At 47.6% G+C, this 19,471-nt stretch overlaps 1 protein-coding gene across 3 annotated transcripts; it reads left to right on the top strand.

Annotated features, from left to right (window-relative positions):
- Positions 1-1,404: 1,404 nt before the first annotated feature.
- On the top strand, positions 1,405-19,218 carry Ces4a (carboxylesterase 4A). Of its 3 annotated transcripts, none has more exons than XM_021633083.2 (14): positions 1,405-1,622; positions 7,159-7,360; positions 12,212-12,353; positions 12,433-12,566; positions 12,828-12,981; positions 14,460-14,564; positions 14,648-14,749; positions 14,881-14,919; positions 15,415-15,555; positions 15,968-16,048; positions 16,433-16,589; positions 17,236-17,364; positions 17,539-17,611; positions 18,514-19,218. In XM_021633083.2, exons 1-14 carry the CDS (start codon positions 1,544-1,546, stop codon positions 18,662-18,664), a joined length of 1,689 nt encoding a protein of 562 aa, XP_021488758.1. In that variant the 5' UTR covers positions 1,405-1,543; the 3' UTR covers positions 18,665-19,218. The 3 variants fall into 3 exon arrangements, with proteins under 3 accessions (XP_021488758.1, XP_021488749.1, XP_021488766.1); XM_021633074.2 differs by having other exon boundaries at positions 1,406-1,622; positions 14,645-14,749; XM_021633091.2 differs by lacking the exon at positions 15,415-15,555 and having other exon boundaries at positions 1,406-1,622; positions 14,645-14,749.
- The last annotated feature ends 253 nt before the right edge of the window (positions 19,219-19,471 follow it).

Here is a 19,471-nt window from a genome sequence, read left to right as displayed (position 1 = left end):
CGTGTGTATTATGTGTACATGAATGTGTACATGAGTGTGTGTGACTGTGTGTAGGCACGCACCGTGGTACACATTTAAAGGGTGTCAGTCCTCACAGCACACTTTGAGAGGAGCTCTTTGTGTTGGCTTTTCCTGCTGCATGCACCTTCTAAGCTGGCACTTGAGCGACCTGGATTCCCCTGCTTCTGCCTCTCATCTTACAGTAGTAACCCTAGAATTATAGATGCGTGCTACCATGCCCAGCTTTCCATGGATCCTGGGAATTTAAACTCAGACCCCATTGCTTGTGTGGTAAGTACTTTACCTACTGGGTCATCTTCCCAGCTTCCCATAAGAATCATTCTGGAAGGAACATAAGATAGACAATGAAGGGCACAGAGCCGTATGCCAGCCAATGGGATACTGTAAGCTAACACTGTGAGTGGTGAGCAGACTACAAGGAAATGGGCTATAGACAGCATACCAGATGGTTCCCCGTGGTGACCCCTTTGGCAACAGCCACCTGGAGCTTGTCTCAGGCCTTCCTTAGAGGAGCATGGAGCCCAGTCAATGACATTTGGGCAGTGAGCATCGTATCCCTGAGGACAGAGGAAAAGCCCCAAGAATAGGAAATGCGGGTAAGGATCCCAAGCAAAAGACATTTCTGAGAATTCACTGAATGGGCCTTGGAGGAAACAGTGAATTTTAATGACCTGCCAGACCTACTGAGCCATGGTCAGTAAGAAACGCATGCCTCTTACCTTCTGCCCTCCTAGAACAAAAACCCCTAGATACCCATTTCCCAGAGGTAAGCCAAGACTACAGGACTCCCACCTGACCTGTCAATATAAATGGAACCATCTCTTCCCATCTAGCCCCAGACTTGCTCCTACAAACTTCAGGCCAGAGTTCCCTTTCTTGGCTGATTCCACAAAGGTTGACCTTAATGTTGAAGATTGGGTCTTCTCCAGGGAACTCTCCCTCACTCACTCACTATCCTGGTCTCACTGAGTGACCCTTCTCATGGTTGCCTTTAGGTCTAGACTCCAGCTGGAATGTGAGGCTGAGAGGGCTCAACACGCTCACTTCCTGTCCCTGACCAATCTGACACTCCATGATGATCCTATCTGAGAAACCTGGAGCAAATACAAGAGTCTGCACAAACCATAGGCAATCAGGAAGGCCCAGGACTCTTAAACCCACGGGGAGCGTGTCTGAAGGCTGAGGGAGCCATTAACCCCAGTGCTCTGCTCCAGTCTTGGCACATAGTCAATGCATGAAGCTTGACTCACGCTAACCAAACTTTAAGCCATTACCAAACGAGCAAACTGGGCAGGGATTGCAGGCAAGCCAGTTTGGTAAAGAGCCAAAACCATGTAGTGTGACCTGTTACCCCCAAGGGGTAGGATCAAGGCTCCACAGCTGGTGAGAAGCTTGGTCATAACTCCTCCAGCCCCAGCCCCTGAGGATGGGAATGCCAAAGATAAAGGCAGAACTTTCTGGTGCTTGAGCACTGTGCTCACAGATCCCTTCTGACCCCAAAAGTGTGGCATCGCTGCAGCCCATGGCAGAACCCAGCTGGAGAATGAAGTGGATTCTGGCCTTGAGCCTCACCCTGTGCCTCACAGTCCAGGCAGCTTTAGGTAAGATCTTCACCCTCCTGGGGGTGCCAGTCCCAGCTCAGCCTCTTCTGGAAGGTGCGACTTAGGTAAGGTCTGGGCAGGCGGAGGGCACTGTTTCAGAGAGCTCGTGTGCTGCTAGCTAGACTTCTGAGCAAGTCATTTGTCCTCTCTGAACCGCAGGACTGCTCTGCAAAGCGGGGGCTGTGTCTCCCGGGATCAGTGAGAACAAGGCATGTCCATATCTTCCTTCCGGCCTTTCCCGACTCCTTTCTCCTCTCTCCTAAGCAGGAGTGCCACTTCTGCCTCTCTGTGCCTTTCTCCTCGGTGGCCTTCTAACGTGACAGCTATCCTCTGAACTGTGACAACAACATCACACATTAACAACCATTTATTGAGGCATTAGATATACATACAGCATGAAACACATGTCTAAACCATATGACTATTGGGTGTGCATATACCATAGATATGTATATGTGTACATAATATCATATAAATATATGTATATAATTGTACAAGTATATATGTACATATATTTACAATAGTCATATAGTCATGTAAGTATAGATGCTGTAACCACCATTCTGATCAAAATCTAGAGTATTACCAATTCCTATGTGTCATTCCCTAGCCAACACCTCCCAAGTGACCACTACTCTGACCTCTACTGTAAATTGATTTTGCCTAAAATAAAATTACATGAGGTTTTTTTTTTTTTAGAGAAGCTTTGATAAAAGTGCTTTTAGCATTTTGTGGTATGACCTTCTTGTATATTTACACATAGCTGTCCTATTAGCATGTACAAAATTTTATTTTTAAGATTTTATTTTTTCAAGACAGGGTTTCTCTGAGTAACAACAGTCCAGGCTATCCAGGAACTCGCTTTGTAGACCAGGCTGGCAAGTTTTTTTTTTTTAATTATGCTTCGTGTGTGTGTGTGTGTGTGTGTGTGTGTGTGTGTGTGTGTGTGTGTGTATGCGCGCGCGCACACACGCCAATGCCATAGCACATTTGAGGACAAATTGCAAGAATCCATTTTTGTCTTCTACCAAGTGGATCCCAAAGATCAAACTCAAATGATTAGGCTTAGCACCAAGTACCCTTATCACTGAACCATCTTGCTGACCCTTCAGTTTGTTGTTTGTTTTTTATTTTGTTTTTATTATTTTTATGTGCGTTGGCATTTTGTCTGCACATGTGTCTGTGTGGGGTGTCGGATCCCCTGGAACTAAAGCTACAGACAGTTGTGAACTACCATGTGGGCGCTGGGAATTGAAAACGAGTCCTCCGGAAGCACACCCAGTGCTCTTAACCACTGAGCCATCTCTCCAGCCCCTGGCCCTACCGTTCTATACTCTGCTTATCTTTTCCACTTAAATTTTTATGGAAGGTAGTTTATAGCTTAAGTTTATTTTCACTTCCCTTAGCTCATAGATAGGAGTGCGGCTTCAGCCTCCACTGGAGTTGAGACCAGTCTTTACTTCAATGAAGTAGCACATCCGAGGCTGGGGATATCCTGGAGCCTGATCAGAACGAGATGTGTGTAACTAGCATCATATAGAATTGTTGCTGTATGGCATACCTTATGCCTTAATAAACTATTGTTAATGGGCTACGTTTTCACAGTTCAAAGAATACTGACTTTTCAAAAGAAATACACTTTGTTTTAAAGTGAAGTCACTGAATCAAAGCATGTGGATATTTTATGGCTCCTTACATAGCTTGACAAGTTCTTTTGACAAGGTATTATATCAATTTGTCCTCCACCAACAATATGTGTGGTGGACATCCTTGTATCATCTCCAGAATTGGCTGACATCATTCATTAATTTTTCAGGTGTCATTTGTTATTCTAGGCCTTAATGGTACTTTATCAATACCAGCACTAAGGTGGAATATTGGTGATTTAAAACCATTTTTAATTTACAAAAAAATTTAATTGTGTGTGTGAGTGAGTGTGTGTGTGTGTGTGTGTGTGTGTGCCCAAGGATATGGGTGTTGGTATGCACACATGTTCCCACAGAGCCCAGAGGTACCTCATCTCCTGGAGTTGCTCTTAAAGGTGATTGTGAGCCACCTGGGATAGATGCTGCCTTTCAGAACTCAGGTCCCTCAGCAAGAACAGTGAGTGCTCTTAATCACTGAGCCATCTTTCCAGCTCCAAGAATACTGATTTTTGTTTTGTATACTTGGCTGTCAGACTTTTATTTTTGTTTTTTACCCAGACAAGGTCTCACTATATAGCCTGGGTCCTGAACTTGTGGGGCAGGGGGGGAGGAACAGGGAGAAGAGGAGGGAGAGAGACAGAGTGTGCATTTGTGTATGTAAACACAGGCTCAGAAGAGGTTCTTGCCTCCCACACAGGGTCTCTTTGTTGTTTCCAGTCCCCAGCTGGGTATGCCAGTCTAACTGGCTCAAGAGATTGCAATGACCGTCCTGTCTCCACTACCCATGTCCCTGCAAGAGCAGAGCGATTAGGCACTTACACCATGCACTCAGCTTTTATGTAGGTTTTGAACAATAAAACTCAGGTTGTCAAGAAAGCGGACACGGGGTAAGATGATCAATCCTCATTTAGAAAGACAAATGGGATGTGCATTGAACGTATGACAGGAGTCTACCGCAGAAGGCATCTGAAAGACTCTACCTAGCAGTGTTCCAAAGTAGATACTAAGACTCATAACCAAACCTTCGGCAGAGTGCAGGGAATCATATGAAAGAAGGGGAGTTTGATGTGGAAAGGATAGGAGCTCCACAAGGACCAAACATATCTGGGCACAGGGTCTTTTCCGGGATGGACACTCAACCAAAGACCATGAGTGGATAAAACCTAGAACCTCTGCTCAGATGTGACCCGTGATAGCTCAGTAATCAATTGGTTTCCCATAGTAAGGGGAACAAGGACTATTTCTAACAGGAACTCAATGACTGGCTCTTTGGCCTCCCCACCCCACAAGGGAGGAGCAGTACTGTTAGGCCACAGAGGAGGACTTTGCAGCCAGTCCTGAAAATACCTGACAAAATGGAGTCATATGAAAGGGGAGGAGGTCCTCCCCTATCAATGGACTTGGAAAGGGGCAGGGAGGAGATGAGGGAGGGAGGGTGGGCTTGGGGAGGAAATGAGGGAGCGGGATACAGCTGGGATACAGAATTAACAAAATGTAACTAATAACAAAAATAAAATTAAAAAAAAAAAACTCAGGTCGTCACTCTTGAAGAGAAAACATTTTCATCCACTGAACCATCTCTCCAGCAAGACTTTGTCTCAGAAACAAAATTAAAAGCACGGTGGTATATAGCTTTAATCCCAGCATTTGTGGGGCAGAGGGCCTAGTAATTTGGTTTAGATCAGACACTTTGGTTGGTTGGTTGGTTGGTTGGTTGGTTGGTTGGTTGGTTGGTTTCTCGAGACAGGGTTTCTCTGTGTAGTCTTGGCTGTCCTGAACTCACTTTGTAGACCAGGTTGGCTTTGAATTCACAATGATCCGCCTGCCTCTGCCTCCCTGAGTGCTGGGATCAAAGGTGTGTGCCACCATGTCTGGCTTAGATTGGATGTTTTTAAGACATAATCTCATGTAACCCAAACTGGCCTTGAACCCATGTAGCCAAAGATGATCTTGAACTCATGGTCTTCCTGCCTCAATCTCCCAACTGCTAGGATTTCAGGTGTGTGCTACCTTGCCTAGCTTGGGAATCTTTTTTTTTTTTTTTTAATCAATTCCTGAATTATTCTGATCCATGACTAGGATAAGTAATAGCTTGGATCGAATTTGTTTTCTGTCACTTTACTGAAGGAACTCCAGGGAGCAGGAACAAAGAGCAGTTCTGTTTTGATGGGGAAGAGAAGGAGAGACAGACAAGAGCACTTAGAAATGGACACTGAATGTGAGCCCTCACCAACACTTGGCAGTAGGAGTAGGGCAGTGTAAGAGACTGGAAGAGGAGCAGTACTCGTCAGCAAGGGCTGGATTCAGCTTAGTCTATTTCACACCTATTCCAAAAGCTGTCTGTGGTGTTGCTTCAAAAAATAAGGTGAAGAACAATTGAGGAAGACACCAGAAATCAACCACTGTCCTCCATATGTGTATGTACAAACACTGCAGGCAGGTTTACACGGACATACAGACACACATACACACTACAGAGGGGAGAAGCAGATGGAAAAGAAGGCAATCAGAAAACTAGTTAAGCTAATTGATGACCAGGAAGAAAAAACAAAAACAAAAACGGTGTAGCCATGTTCATATCAAACAGAAGTCAAAATAAAAGTCCTTTTCAGCCCGGCATTGTGGTACATACCTTTAATCCCCAGATTCAGGAGGCGGAAGCAGGTGGATCTCTGCGAATTTGAGGCCAGCTTAGTCTACATAGAGAGTTCCAGCATAGCCAGGGTTACAAAACTGAGAGAGCTTGTCTCAATAAATAAATAAATGGTCCTTTCGTTGGTATTAAATGGCACAAAGAGTAATAGGTCATATAACAGGCATGAACTTTCATTTACCTGCCAACATGGCTTTGAAATCTTAAGTAATGGAGAAAATCTTGATAGAAGCACAAGAGAAAATAAGACATATACACAACTGTTATTTTTAAACTTCCAGGTTTTTTCTTCTTTGATGATTGTTTTAAGAAGCAGCAGCTAGGCTGAGGAGATGGCTTAGTGGGTAAAACACTCGCAGCATAAGGGCCAGAATTCAGATCCCCAGAAACCATGTACAAGCTGGGTGGGTTTTGCCAGCCTGCCTGTGATCCCAACCCATGGGAGGCAGACAGGAAGCAAGCTGCAGCAAGCTGTCTAGCCAGACTAACCCAAATGGCAAGCTCTGGGCTCCATGACAGAACCTGCCTCAGTACTTAAGGTAGAAAACAATCCACTAAGACACCTGATGTCAACCTCAAGTCTCCATATCCTGAGGGACACATGTGCACCTACACACACACACACACACACACACTTACACACATGAACACACACGTATTAAGAAGTAGTTGATTGAGGGCTGGAGAGATGGCTCAGCAGTTAAGAGGACTGGCTGCTCTTCCAAAAGAGCCAGATTCAGTCCCCAGCACCAATATGGCAGCTCACAACTGTCTGTAACTACAATTCTAAAGAACCCAATGCCCTCTTCTGCATGTGGTACAGATGTACGTGCATACAAAACACTCATAAACATGACATATTAAAATATTTAAATTATAATAATGGATTGGTTGATACATATCAACCAATAGCTAGCTAGATAGATATTTATATCAATATATTAATATTGATATATATAAATGTATATATTTGTTGATATATATCAACAAATACATATATCAGCAGCTACCCAGAGCTGGTGGTACACTTCTGTAATTCCATTATTTGGGAGGCTGGGGAAGGAGGATGATGGGTTCAAAGCCAGCCTGAGTTACATAGTGAGACTCTGGAGAGAGGTGGGAAAGAGAAGGAAGAAAGGAGAATAGAGGGGAGACCGGATCCCATGGCAGAAGCACCAGAATCCCATCTGTGGCTGAAAATGATGAGACTGGGTGACAGTCCCTCTTCTCTTCCCAGGTGCTTTGTACGCCAAGGAACCTCTCGTGGTCACCAAACAGGGGATCCTACGAGGAAAGGAAACGCATGTGGGAAACGTACCCATCCGAGTCTTCCTGGGAGTCCCCTTCTCCAAACCTCCTGTGGGCGCGCGCAGGTTTGCTCCTCCAGAGCCCCCACAACCCTGGAGCGGTATCAGAGAGGCCACCACCTACCCACCTTCGTAAGTGCCCGAGGATCGCGGGCTGGTGGATGGGCAGACCCGAGGAATAGGGCATTCCAGGGTCTCTCGGGGACTAGATTAACGCACTACAAACACCCTGTGTGACCACGGCAAACCTGGGGCCCATTCTTGGCCTCAGTTTCCACACCTGTGTAATGAGGAAATTAAACCAAATGGCACTTAAAACACTGATGGCACTGTTCGTGTTCTCATGAGAGAAATCTAGACCAGGGGGATGAGGCCACTGGTTGTGCCACAGGACCTGCCGGGAAGCTGAATTTCCCAGTTCTCATCCACACTCCAGGCCGGTGCATAGATGACGATGGGCTCCAGCTTTCTCACAAACCCACGCGGTACTACCAGCCTCTCCCTGCAGAGGGCGCTCCAAGATGAGACTTAGAAGGCCTGTGCCTTGCTGCCACCTAGAGCCTTTACTTGAACAAGGAAGGACTTGCCCTTTGGAGCCCTGACTTGGCCCTGAGTTTAGCCAAAATAAGTGTATTTACTGTTTGTTCAATCAACTGTCCAGAGTGCTGTTTGGCAATCATTAACAACGTTCAGCATCAGCTGGTTAAAGCACAAGGTTTAGAATCTGGGTGTCAACCCAGATTTAAAAAACAAGAAAAGCCCTATAACTCCCACTTGAATGTCTATCTGTTAGTAAGAGTTCCACTGTTAGGACATAATCAACCAGATACCAAGGGTGTTTTTACTCCATGCCAATCACAGGTGAGCTACAGGTTTAACCTCAAGCAACCTATATGCATGTATTTTTTTTTTCAAGCCCCAGGAATTCTGATCACTCTCTGAGTTACCAGAACATGGGATGACTATTATTTGTTGGTCAGGGTTTGGAAGTGAAGGTGTCCCTTTTATACACCATTTGGGTGTCAATCATTGGAACTCGCTATAAGCTGTCCAAGCAAGGGGTGTTTGAAACTTCGAGACTCAAGTGTAAACCTGTGGATTACTTAGACCATTCTAAAGGGCAACAATTAAGGGGGAGAAGCTATGCAGAAATGGTGGCTTCTGCAGGGAAGCTAGAAGGAAGTGATCGGATTCTAACTTATTTCAAATGAAAAGTTGATAGTATATTTTGAAGAATTGGATATGAGCCACGTTTTGAAAAAAAATTAATATAATGACTATATTTTGGTCAAGAGAATAAGAGTGTCATTTCCCAAAATGGTGAGCACTAAGGCAAGAGCAGTTTGGGGCAAAATAAGAAAAAATTCATTTGGCTACCAAGCATGATGGCACACATTGATGATCTCAGTGATTGAGAGGCTGAAGCAGGAAGATCAGGAGGTCAAGGCCAGTCTTGTCTACACAGCAAGTCTGAGGACACCCTGGGCTATTTAAGATGGAATCTCAAAAGAGAAGGAGCGCCAGCTAGGATGGTTCGCTTAATCCCAGGACTTTGGAGGCAGAGGCAGGCAGATCTCTATGAGTTTGAGGCCAGCCTGGTCTACATACTGACTTCCAGCCAATCTTAAACTACACAGTGAGTTGATCCCTAGCAACTGTGAAAGTGCATGATTCTGTACACTCGTAATCCGAGCACTAGGGAGATGGACACAGTAGGATCCCTCTGCCTCACTGATGAAGTCCAGGCAACAAGAGACCCTGTTTGAAAGGAGGTAGATGGTACTTCTGAGTATGATCAAAAGCTGACCTCTGGCATCCTCATGGATATTCACACATATGCACACACACTTGTAAATACACACCAATATACATACAGACATGCATACACACACTCACTTTTTTTTTCCCCAAAAAAAGAAGGCAACTGACAAGATGGCTCAGCAGATGAAGATTCTTGCCACCAAGCTTGATGACCTGAGTTCCATTCCTAGAACCTACAGGGTAGAAGGAAGGAACTGATTCCCAAAAGTGTCTTCTGACCTCCATACGTGCACCGTGGCATGTGCAGGTACACAACCAAATAAATAAATGTCATTTTAAGTTTAGAAAAAAAGAGAAAAGGAAGTCAAACAAGGGAAGAGAAGTGTTGCCTGGAAGTAGAGAGTAGAGCCCCTGCCTAGCATGCCCGAGTGCCAGATTTTATCCTGGCACTACAAATTTTCAAAGGAGGAGGAAGTCAAGCAAAGATTAAAGACAGGGCTTTGGAGCCAGGCATAGTTGTACAGGCCTGTTATAGCAGCACTTGGGAGGTGAGACCAGAGGCTGAAGAGTTCAAGGTCAACCTCGGTTACATGGTTAAGTTCAAGGCCATTCTGGGTTACATGAGAACCTGTCTCAAAAGAAAGAAAGAAAAAGAGAGAGAAAGAAAGAGAGGAAGAAGAGAAGAAGAAGGGAAGGAGGAAGAGACGAAGGAAGGAAGGAAGGAAGGAAGGAAGGAAGGAAGGAAAGAAGGAAGGAAGGAAGGAAGCTAAGCTGCTTGCTGGTGACCTTTGAAGAGACTAGGTGAGGTAGAAGGAGGACAGGTGATTGAAGTTTATCCTGGGGGGGCTGGGGAGATGGGCTCAGTAAGTAAAGTGCTGCCTTACAAGTATGAGGTCCTGAGTTCAATCCCCAGAACACACATAAAAAGATAAGAGTCGTGGCAAGAATTTGTAATACCAGTCTTGGGGACACAGAGATAAGAGGGTCCCTCAGGCTCACCAGACAGCCAGCTTCACCTACTTAGCAATATCTAAGTACTGAGAGACCCTGTCTCAAAATAGATAGATGATAGATAGATAGATAGATAGATAGATAGATAGATAGATAGATAGACAGATAGATGCCTTCCATGAGGAATGACACCACAGCTTTTTCTCTGGCCTCCACATGCATGCATTGGCCTACACACATGCACCTGCACACACAAACACAAAAGAAGTTTGTCCTTGTAGGAAGCAAGCTAGGCGTGCTGCTGGCAAAGGCGGATGGGAGACAAGAGGCTGGGATGAAGAGGCTGAAGTGTTGTGGGAAGGACATATGAAAAAGGGAAGGTAGGCTGGGAAAAGAGAAGTGAAAAGCCTAACAGGCAGACAGGTACTCCTGCAGTGCAGCCAATCAAGTAGAGACAGCCCCAGATTTGTAAAAACAGCCATTCCAGGGGCTAAGCCAGCAACAGGAGGGTGGGGGGGTCGGCCTTATAGCTCATGGTCTTCAAATACTCTACAAGTCCACATAGCACCCTTGCTGAGTACCAGGACACGCTGTCATCCCGCTTTCAAGGAGTGATGGGGCCACCCAGGAGAAAAACAATTAACTGAAGTCATTCCAGCCAGCATTGCAGTCAAGAGTGGAGAAAGGTTTGTAGGACACAGGTGGAGCGTGCGTAAGACCGGGCACCATCTGAGCCTGCCATAAGCAGAAGTAAGAGTTTACTGGGCAAGGAAGAAAGCACTTGGCAGAGGACACAGAGGCACAAGGGTTTGGATGTCGCAAGAAAGCTGCCATGTCTGTCGAGAACAAAGGTGGCTGGTGAGCTAACTGGATGGAAAGGAGGACCTAAGTCAGAGTGAGGGTGTCTGGACTTTTTTTCTGAAGGCACTAGGGAGCCAGGATGCAGGTTTTGGAGAGACAGATTTGCACCTGGAATCTACTACACAGCCCAGAATCGCTTTGACTATAGATGTTGGCTGCTTTGCTTACAGGGAAGGTTTTAAGAAGGGCAGTGCCACACACACCTATAATTCCAGCACTCAGAAAGGCAGAGGTAAGCAGATCCCTGTGAGTTCGAGGCCAGCGTGGTTCAGGAATGCCAAGGCTTCACAGAGAAATCCTGTCTCAAAAAACAAAAAACAAAAACAAAACAAAAAAGCAGTACCATGATCTTATCTGCATTGTGTTTTGCTTTTTTTTTTTTTTTTAATCACTTTTATCAAAGTCTTCCAGAGTAATGAGGACAAGTTGGAGGACTGTGAAGAGGTTGGGGCTTTGTGTGTCCAGACCATACATTTGATAGTCTTGACAGGACAGTGGCTCTGTGTTTGGAGTGGGGAAACATGTTATAGAGCTACTTGGCTTGCTTGGGAGATAAGAGTCTTGGAGGATTGGACATGAAGGCAGAGAGGTACACAGGGCACCCAAATTTTGGCCTCGATTTTTTTTCATACTATCAATAATATTGGTATTTATGTATTTATTTATTATTAGTTACATTTTGTTAACTCTGTATCCCAGCTGTATCCCCCTCCCTCATTCCCTTCCAAGCCCTCCCTCCCTCCCTCAGCTTCTCCCTGCCCCTTTCCAAGTCCACTGATTGGGGAGGACCTCCTCCCCTTTCATCTGACCCTGTTTTATCAGGTATCTTCAGGCCTGGCTGCAAAGTCCTCCTCTGTGGCCTAGCAGGACTGCTCCTCCCTTGGGGAGTGGGGAGGTCAAAGAGCCTGCCATTGAGTTCCTGCCAGAAATAGTCCCTGTTCCCCTTACTATGGGAAACCAATTGGTTACTGAGCTACCACGGGCTACATCCGAGCAGAGGTTCTAAGTTATATCCATACATGGTCCTTGGTGGAGTGTCAGTCTCAGAAAAGACCCCTGTGCCCAGATATATTTGGTCCTTGTGGAGCTCCTATCCTTTCCACGTCATACAAACTCCCCCTTCTTTCATATGGTTCCCTGCACTCTTTGGCTTCGATTTCGTCGGCAGTCTCTAATAAAAGCAAAGACTACCCAGGTTAAGGGGTGAAAGGCAAGACCCACGGTAGAATGGAAGGATGGATCCCAGAGAGCCCTGCTTGCCTCTCGGTTCTGGACCCGAGCACTGGTGAAACCCTCCAGAAGGCATGCACACACGTACAGGCTTTTGTCTTAGGTTCTCCCTCATCGCTGCTGACCCTGGGTTGAAACCACTCTCTTCACTGCCAATCCGAACTCATTGCATGCCCACAGGTGCCTTCAGGAAACTTGGGGGCAGATAACGTCCCTGTACTTTAGCACGCGGAAACAGTACGAGTGGCTGCATTTCAGTGAGGACTGTCTCTACTTGAACGTGTACGCTCCAGTGCTTGCACCTGGGGACCCTCTGCTGCCGGTGAGTGTGCTCCATCGCCTGCCGTTCCCCTCTACCACCCCACAGCCCAGCTCAGGCTTTGGCGACCTTTCTTGCCCAGGTAATGATTTGGTTCCCCGGAGGTGCCTTCCTCGTCGGCTCGGCTTCCACCTATGAAGGCTCAGAATTGGCCGCCCGGGAGAAAGTGGTGCTGGTGTTGCTGCAGTACAGGCTGGGCATCATGGGCTTCTTCAGGTGGGCCTTGGACCAGGGGCGGGGCCTTCACCTACCTGTCTGAGGCGCAGAAGGCGGGGACTGGCGAGAGGGCGTGGCCCGTGGGCGGGACCGAGGAGAGAGGGTAGCAGGAGCCGGGCTTGACTACGTGGAAGGAACAGCGAGCGCTGGATACAGTCTCACCGACTGAGTCAGCGGAAGGCTTAGGTAGAGCGGGTTGGCAGCTCTCTGAATCCTGACCATTGAAGTTTGGAGCTGTGACCATGAATCTCGTGTTCCTAGCACCGGCGACAGCCAGGCCCGCGGGAACTGGGGGCTGCTGGACCAGATAGCCGCTCTACACTGGGTGCAGGAGAACATCGCGGCCTTTGGTGGAGACCCAGACAGTGTAACACTGTTTGGCCAGTCGGCGGGAGCAATGAGCATCTCAGGACTGGTGAGTGAGATTTCCATTGGACCTGCGGAAAAATAGGCCAGCATGTTCCCACACTGTGTCCACAGACATGAGGGTCCACACACACACACACACACACACACACCAAAGGCAGCATTTCTGCCAAGAGAACAGCTGCTTAGAGCCAAAGATGCTTTCTCTTCAAGAACAGCACCCATAAAGGCCGTTGAGATGGCTCAGTGAGTAAAAGTGCTTGCCAACAGGGTGACGATCTGAGTTCAGTTCCCAGAGCTCACAAGGTGGCACTGACTCCTGCAACTTGTCCTCTGACACGGCTTCAGCCATATGTACTAAATAAGTGATTTTCTGAAAAAGAAAAAAAGAATAGCATTAATGACAAACCCAAGCCCCAGAGAGGACAGGGTGAGGCATTGTGGGTACCTACCGCCTCTTGCTTCCCTCAGAGCCTTTTCTCCTTAAATAGAGGCCAGCATCTACCGTCTGGGCAGGGCTGGGGCCAGCCTGTGCCTAGAAGTCAGGGACCTGTGTTGGAAACTTCGCAGGGATGGGTATGAGCAGGGATCACATCAGGTTTCATCTTGAGGGCCACAGTTGAAATTAGGCTCAAAATACCTAAGTGATTTCTATGTGACAGGTATTCTTCTATATACCTTATATGTATTACTTTATAATTCCCTCAGTCCAAAAAAAAAAAAAAAAAAAAAAAAGACTTGGGTGTGGTAGTCTTAAAGCCTGAGGGGGATGGAAGGTTCAAGGCTAGCCTCAACTGCATAGTAAATTTGAAACCGTATGGACTATGTGAGAGAGAGACCCTGTCTCAAAAGAGAGAGAGAGAGAGAGAGAGAGAGAGAGAGAGAGAGAGAGAGAGAAAGGGGCCAGTCTGTAATCCCAACATTCCAGAGGCAGACTGGAACTACCTGGCCAACCTGAGCTACACAGCAAGGCTCTCCCTGTCCAAAACTAACCAAGTAATTGGCCAAAAAAAATTAAGTCCAAGTAGAAATGCATTATTATCTTCATCTCACAGATGAAGCCACTGATGCTGAGAAAAATGAAGTACCTCTACTTTAAGTGCCCTAGAGAGCCAGGATAGGTTTTTCTGTGTGGTTTGGCTTGGCTTGGATATTTTTTGTTGTGTGAGACACATAAGTTCTGAGGCATCCAAAGATATAACTTCTCTGAAAGAGCTGTTAGCACAGGTAACTAGAGCTGTGACTATGGGGCCCCACCTACCCTCATCTGTAACCTGTAGCAGAGAAAGCCCCCCTTACTCATACCAGAAGACCACTTACCATGTCCTCAGGTCAACTCTGAGCCCACTGCATAAGCCAGGACTGAATGGTGCTGGCTTGAAGTCTAGGGCTCTAGCCTAGGACCCATGGCTCCCTCCAAGACGCTCCTCTCTCAGGCTACTCAGAAATGGTCAGGCAGGCACCCACAACAACTCAAGTGGCCCTATTTATTGGATCTCATGGGTGCTCTGTTTCCAATCCCTACAGCTGATGTCACCCCTAGCCCAGGGTCTGTTCCATCGGGCCATTTCCCAGAGTGGGACTGCCATACTGAAAGTCTTCATCACTCATGATCCATTGAAGACAGCCAAGGTGGGCATCCCTCCTCTCCCAGAGCTCAGCAAGAGGGCAGAAGGATGGAAGCATCCCTGTACACCCCTTCTCTTCTACAGAAGGTTGCTCACCTGGCTGGCTGCAACCACAACAGCACAAAAATCATGGTAGAATGCATGAGGGCTCTATCAGGGGACCAGGTGATGCATGTGTCCAAGAAGATGGTAGGTTGAACTTTTGCCTTCCCTGTCAGCCTGCGTACTATAGCCACCCATTGATACTTCCCCAGGGAACCTGTCCACGGAGCAAATTGGAGAAGTTTCTTTTGATTCCTATCTTTTCCTTTCCTTTACAGACATTCTTTCGTGTCAACACCCAGAAAGAACCAAAAGATGTGAGTAAGCAGTGGCCTGTAATTTGAGTGTTTATTAAATACCTACTGTGTGCCAGGTCCTCGGGATTCTTGAGGGACTAACTATTCAAACTAAATTCCCTTCCCTAGTAAAACTGATGCCCCACTGGACAGAGACAAATAAGTCCTATAAGTAAATAAACTACTCACCTTTCTATAAGGTAATAGCAACAAGGGGAGGAACAAGGCATGGTAAGAGTTGTATGATTTTAAATAGAATGGATAATACATGCCTCAGGGAAGTGATGTATTATAAAGGTTTTCAAGAGATAAAGAATGACCTACGTGGATACCTGGAGCAAGCATCTGAAGTCTGAGTAACCTGGTCCTGTTTGTCCTGGTCCCTCCCCATGCTCACCTTCCCAAGCATCATTATAGGCAATCTTAGAATGGACCTGCTGAGCCAACCACCCAAGTCACAAAGGTCCTCAGAGGACATGTGGGGTGACTGGTTGGAAAATGCTCCTGGCCTTGCAGATTGTATGGTTCCTGAGCCCTGTGGTGGATGGTGTGGTGTTCCCAGAGGACCCCGTGGTGCTCCTGACCCATGGGCAGGTCACACCTGTGCCCTACATCCTAGGTGTCAACAACGCAGAGTTTGAGTGGACCTTGCCTTTTGTGAGTGGATAGGAAAGGTGCTCGCCGCCATGGGTCTGCAGGGGATGCCCCTGGGGCAACACTCGGGTGCCAAGTCAGACCTCAGTAGCCCCACTGAGAATGCAGAAGTTTCCCGCATTCCCTGTGCAGGAAGAGCTGGCCGTCAATGATGGAGGGGAGTTGGGAGAGGGAGGGTCAACTCCTGAGCCTGCAAACAACTCTACACCCTAGGGGCCTCCTTTATTCCCCAGATCAGGGCAAATGCTGTAGCTCAAGGTAGGCCTTCCCAGCTCTGCTTCAGTTCAGAACCAGGTGGCAGTGACAGACAGTGAATAGGACAGGTTTGGGGTCTTTCTTCGGAAATGTCTTGACTGAGAATTCTACATGACCTGTAGCCTGATCCAGGATTCCTGGGTCCTTCTCTTGTGAGCAGATCATGAAGTTCTCCCTAAATCGGCATGCAATGAACAGAATCTACCTCACCAAACTGCTCTGGAGTGTCAGCATGATTCTGGTGAGGTGTCCCATGGGTGGGGCTGTTCACTGCGAACAGGGCCATACCCTACCCCCAACACACACACTTCTTTAAAAATATAGGTCCTGCTCTATGCAATGGGGACCTGAGGCAGGATGGGATCATTCTTAGAGAATCATAAAGGAATTTGACATGGAACAAAATGTTTACTGAAAGGCAAGGCCTCTGAGGCACCCTTAGAGTCATGGGAAGCAGTTCTCCTGTGGCAAAAGTGGGAATAAGAACCAATCAAGATGGAGCCCTTCCTAGAAATCCCATTCCCCAAAGTGCTGGGGAGCTGAGGGCGGGTGCAAGCCAGTGGTGTCCCCACCCCGGCCCAGCCGGTACAGCAGGCCTCAGGGTGGGTCTTGCATCCTGGCCCAGAACATCACTAAGGAGCAGGTCCCACTGGTGGTAAAAGAGTACTTGAATGACGCCGCCAACAAACATGACTGGAAGATGTTCCGGAACCACCTGATAGACATGGTTGGAGATGCCACCTTCGTGTACTCCACTCTTGAAGCCGCACGCTACCACCGGGGTAGGGGATCCCTAACAGTGACCACACTGCTCCCCTGCGCTCTCCAGCTGAGCTCCTTCCAAACGGAGTTACCAGCTCTGCCCCCAAGCTCTCCACACTTGGAGCTAGTATAGGACTCCAAGGGGCCACAGGAAACGCAGCAAGCCAGAGAAAGAGCTGTCCCTTAGGGACAAGGGCTGAACCTCAGCCACCCTAGAGGAGAAAACTGGGCTGGCAGAGGCAGTACCTAGGGTAAAAGGATAGGCTTAATTAAGAGCATCTTACAAGCCAGGCTGACTGGGCTCGGGAATATGAGGATGAGAGGTCAAAGGTGAGACTGGAGAGGACAGCCATTGAAGATCCTTAAGGACCCTGTCCCAGACAGAAAACTCACAAGAGGGAAGAAGACAGCTTCCATGATCCTTGCCATAATCCTACCAATTAGGTTTTGGTGTCTCCAACTCTGCAGATGAGGAACCCCAGCTCAGAAAGTTTTAGTGACTTGCCCATTGTCACATACTGATGACTAGTGCAGGCAGAATTCTAATTTGCTCCAGGACCCTAAAGCTGAAGCTCTGCCTGGTGTTGGTGGGTGGGATTCATAGGGTAGATGGGGAGCTGGAGCAGAGATTTTCCTACGTTCCTGACCCATTTCATTTATTCATAGATGCTGGCTTCCCTGTCTATCTGTATGAGTTCAAGCACCATGCACCAGGCGTAATTGTCAAAACTCGGAGTAATGTAGCAGACCATGGAGATGAGATTTCCTATATCTTCGGAAGCCCTTTCTCCAAAGGTCTGAGTGCCCTACCTAACACCTAGTCTTCCCGCCATGTATGAAGTCCCACACCTCCATTGGCTGACCACAGGGAATTATTCAGGCCCTACTGTGGAAGGTCCTCCCAAATGCAGAGTGGGAGGCTGGCACCACTGGCTCTCTCCAAAATACCACATCCTCTTCTGCCCTCAGGCTCATCCACAGGTGAGGAAAAGGAATTCAGCCTCCAGATGATGAAATACTGGGCCAACTTTGCCCGCACTGGGTGAGTCTAGCTCCTTACACATATAGACAATAGTAGGCCCACGGGAAGTACACAGTCAAGCCTGGGCCCCTCTCCTTTTCATTGTCAGTCATGAGATTCTAAATGTCCCTAGAATGTTTCTCTTCCATCTCACTATGCACAATCTTCATTCACTCAACCATCCAACTGACGTTCTCCTTTGTATCTGACCCTAGCACTGGAAGCTGGGGTTCGAGGATGTCATAAGCATGTGCTACATCCTCCTCGCCCCACCATATGAGAACAAAATTCCAAGCAGGTACAATAGGAGATGTCCCATGGGGAGCACAGGGCCGTAGAGAGCATCAAGGAGGTGTCTGACTCTATTTGAGTGGCAGAGGTTGCTTCAAGTTAAAGGTGGCACTTGAACTGAGCTTTGGGCCCCCCGTGTATATTTTCCCAGCCCCGCCTTCTCTCCTCCATCGTCCTGTGGCACTAGAGGAGTTGTTCTGAAATATCATCTAACTCACTTGCTTAAAACCCTTGCTCATGTCCCCAGAGTAAAGTTCCATCCCCTTAGCCTGGCATGAAAAGCCCTTCGATTTTTTTTTCCTGTATCATTATCATTCTTTCTGCACACCCAAGCTATTTATACTCACCCAGATTTACCTAACCTTGTACTGCCCAGAAGCTCACTTCTCCCACCGCCTTTCTTGGGCTTGCTATGCACCCTACGCTGGCCTCACACTCACGACTCTCCTGCATTCATCGAGTGCTGGGATTATGAATGGTCCCCATCACACCTAGCTCTTCTGTACTTTCATAAAGATCTGTCTAAGTATCATTGCCACAAAGCCCTCTCGGATCTCAGTTCCCCAAGTAAGGGTAAGAGGGGCAAGCTGAATAAAAGGGAGTGACAGAATCTCTTTCCACCGCGGGGTCAGGGACCCCAATGACGGAAAGCTGCCCTACTGGCCACGCTTTGACAAGGATGAAAAGTACCTGCAGTTGGATTTCGATATGAGAGTGGGTGCGAAGCTCAAGGAGAAAAAGATGGCATTCTGGAGATGGCTGCACCAGACTCAGAGATCATAGAAACACCAGCCATACTGAGAGTGACCAAGCAAGAGGGGACTATCCTACCATCCCACCTCAAGAAGACTGGTCCTGCATACATCTGAAGACAAGAGTCCTGTAGAAGACAAGAGATCTGTAGAAGCTCCTGACTGCCTTCAGGCTAGAGCTAGAGCCCTAGCCCGCCATCTGGGGCTGAGCACCATCTGTCCAGCCTGACATCCCGTGACACCCCGTATTTCACTATCTAAACCAGGCCAGGGCCTGTCATCACGCTGTGCTCCACTCCTCCCAGGCCCAGCCTCAGGGCAATCTCTTTTCTCCCATTCCCAAGTCCTCTTAGCCTTCGTGATTTATATCTGTAGCCCCTCTTATGGAAAGTTCACACAGGCTGCCACTTTCTGTCATTGCATTCTGCTGTCATTGACCCTGTTCAAACTGCCTGCTGTTTCTGGCCTTGGGACCCAAAAACAATCTCTTCACGATCTGGTGCAAAGCTTTGATGGCTTGGGATCCGTTCCCCTACCCACACTCATCCCCCTCCCCCAGGGCCCTTCCAAAGCCTGTACCTAGAGATGGTGCTCAATAAAAATGAGTTGACTCGATCCCCAGTTTCTCTCTGTGTAAAATGGTTGGGCCCTTAGAGTAACAGAACACTGCTGTGTGCTGCTTCCGGGGTTGCAGTTGCCAGAGGGTCTGAAGCAAAGTCGTTTGGACCGCAAAGCATTGAGCTGTTGTCAGATGTGGTGGTGGATACTGAGCCTGTGTGGCTCAGCGTTTGGAAAGTGGGAGAGGAGGATCCAGGTGTCCTGGGGTATACTCAGCCAC

The sequence above is a fragment of the Meriones unguiculatus genome, chromosome 10 (assembly GCF_030254825.1).
Source record: "Meriones unguiculatus strain TT.TT164.6M chromosome 10, Bangor_MerUng_6.1, whole genome shotgun sequence".
Lineage (NCBI taxonomy): Eukaryota > Metazoa > Chordata > Mammalia > Rodentia > Muridae > Meriones > Meriones unguiculatus.
This window is presented reverse-complemented; position numbering and strand designations above follow the sequence as displayed.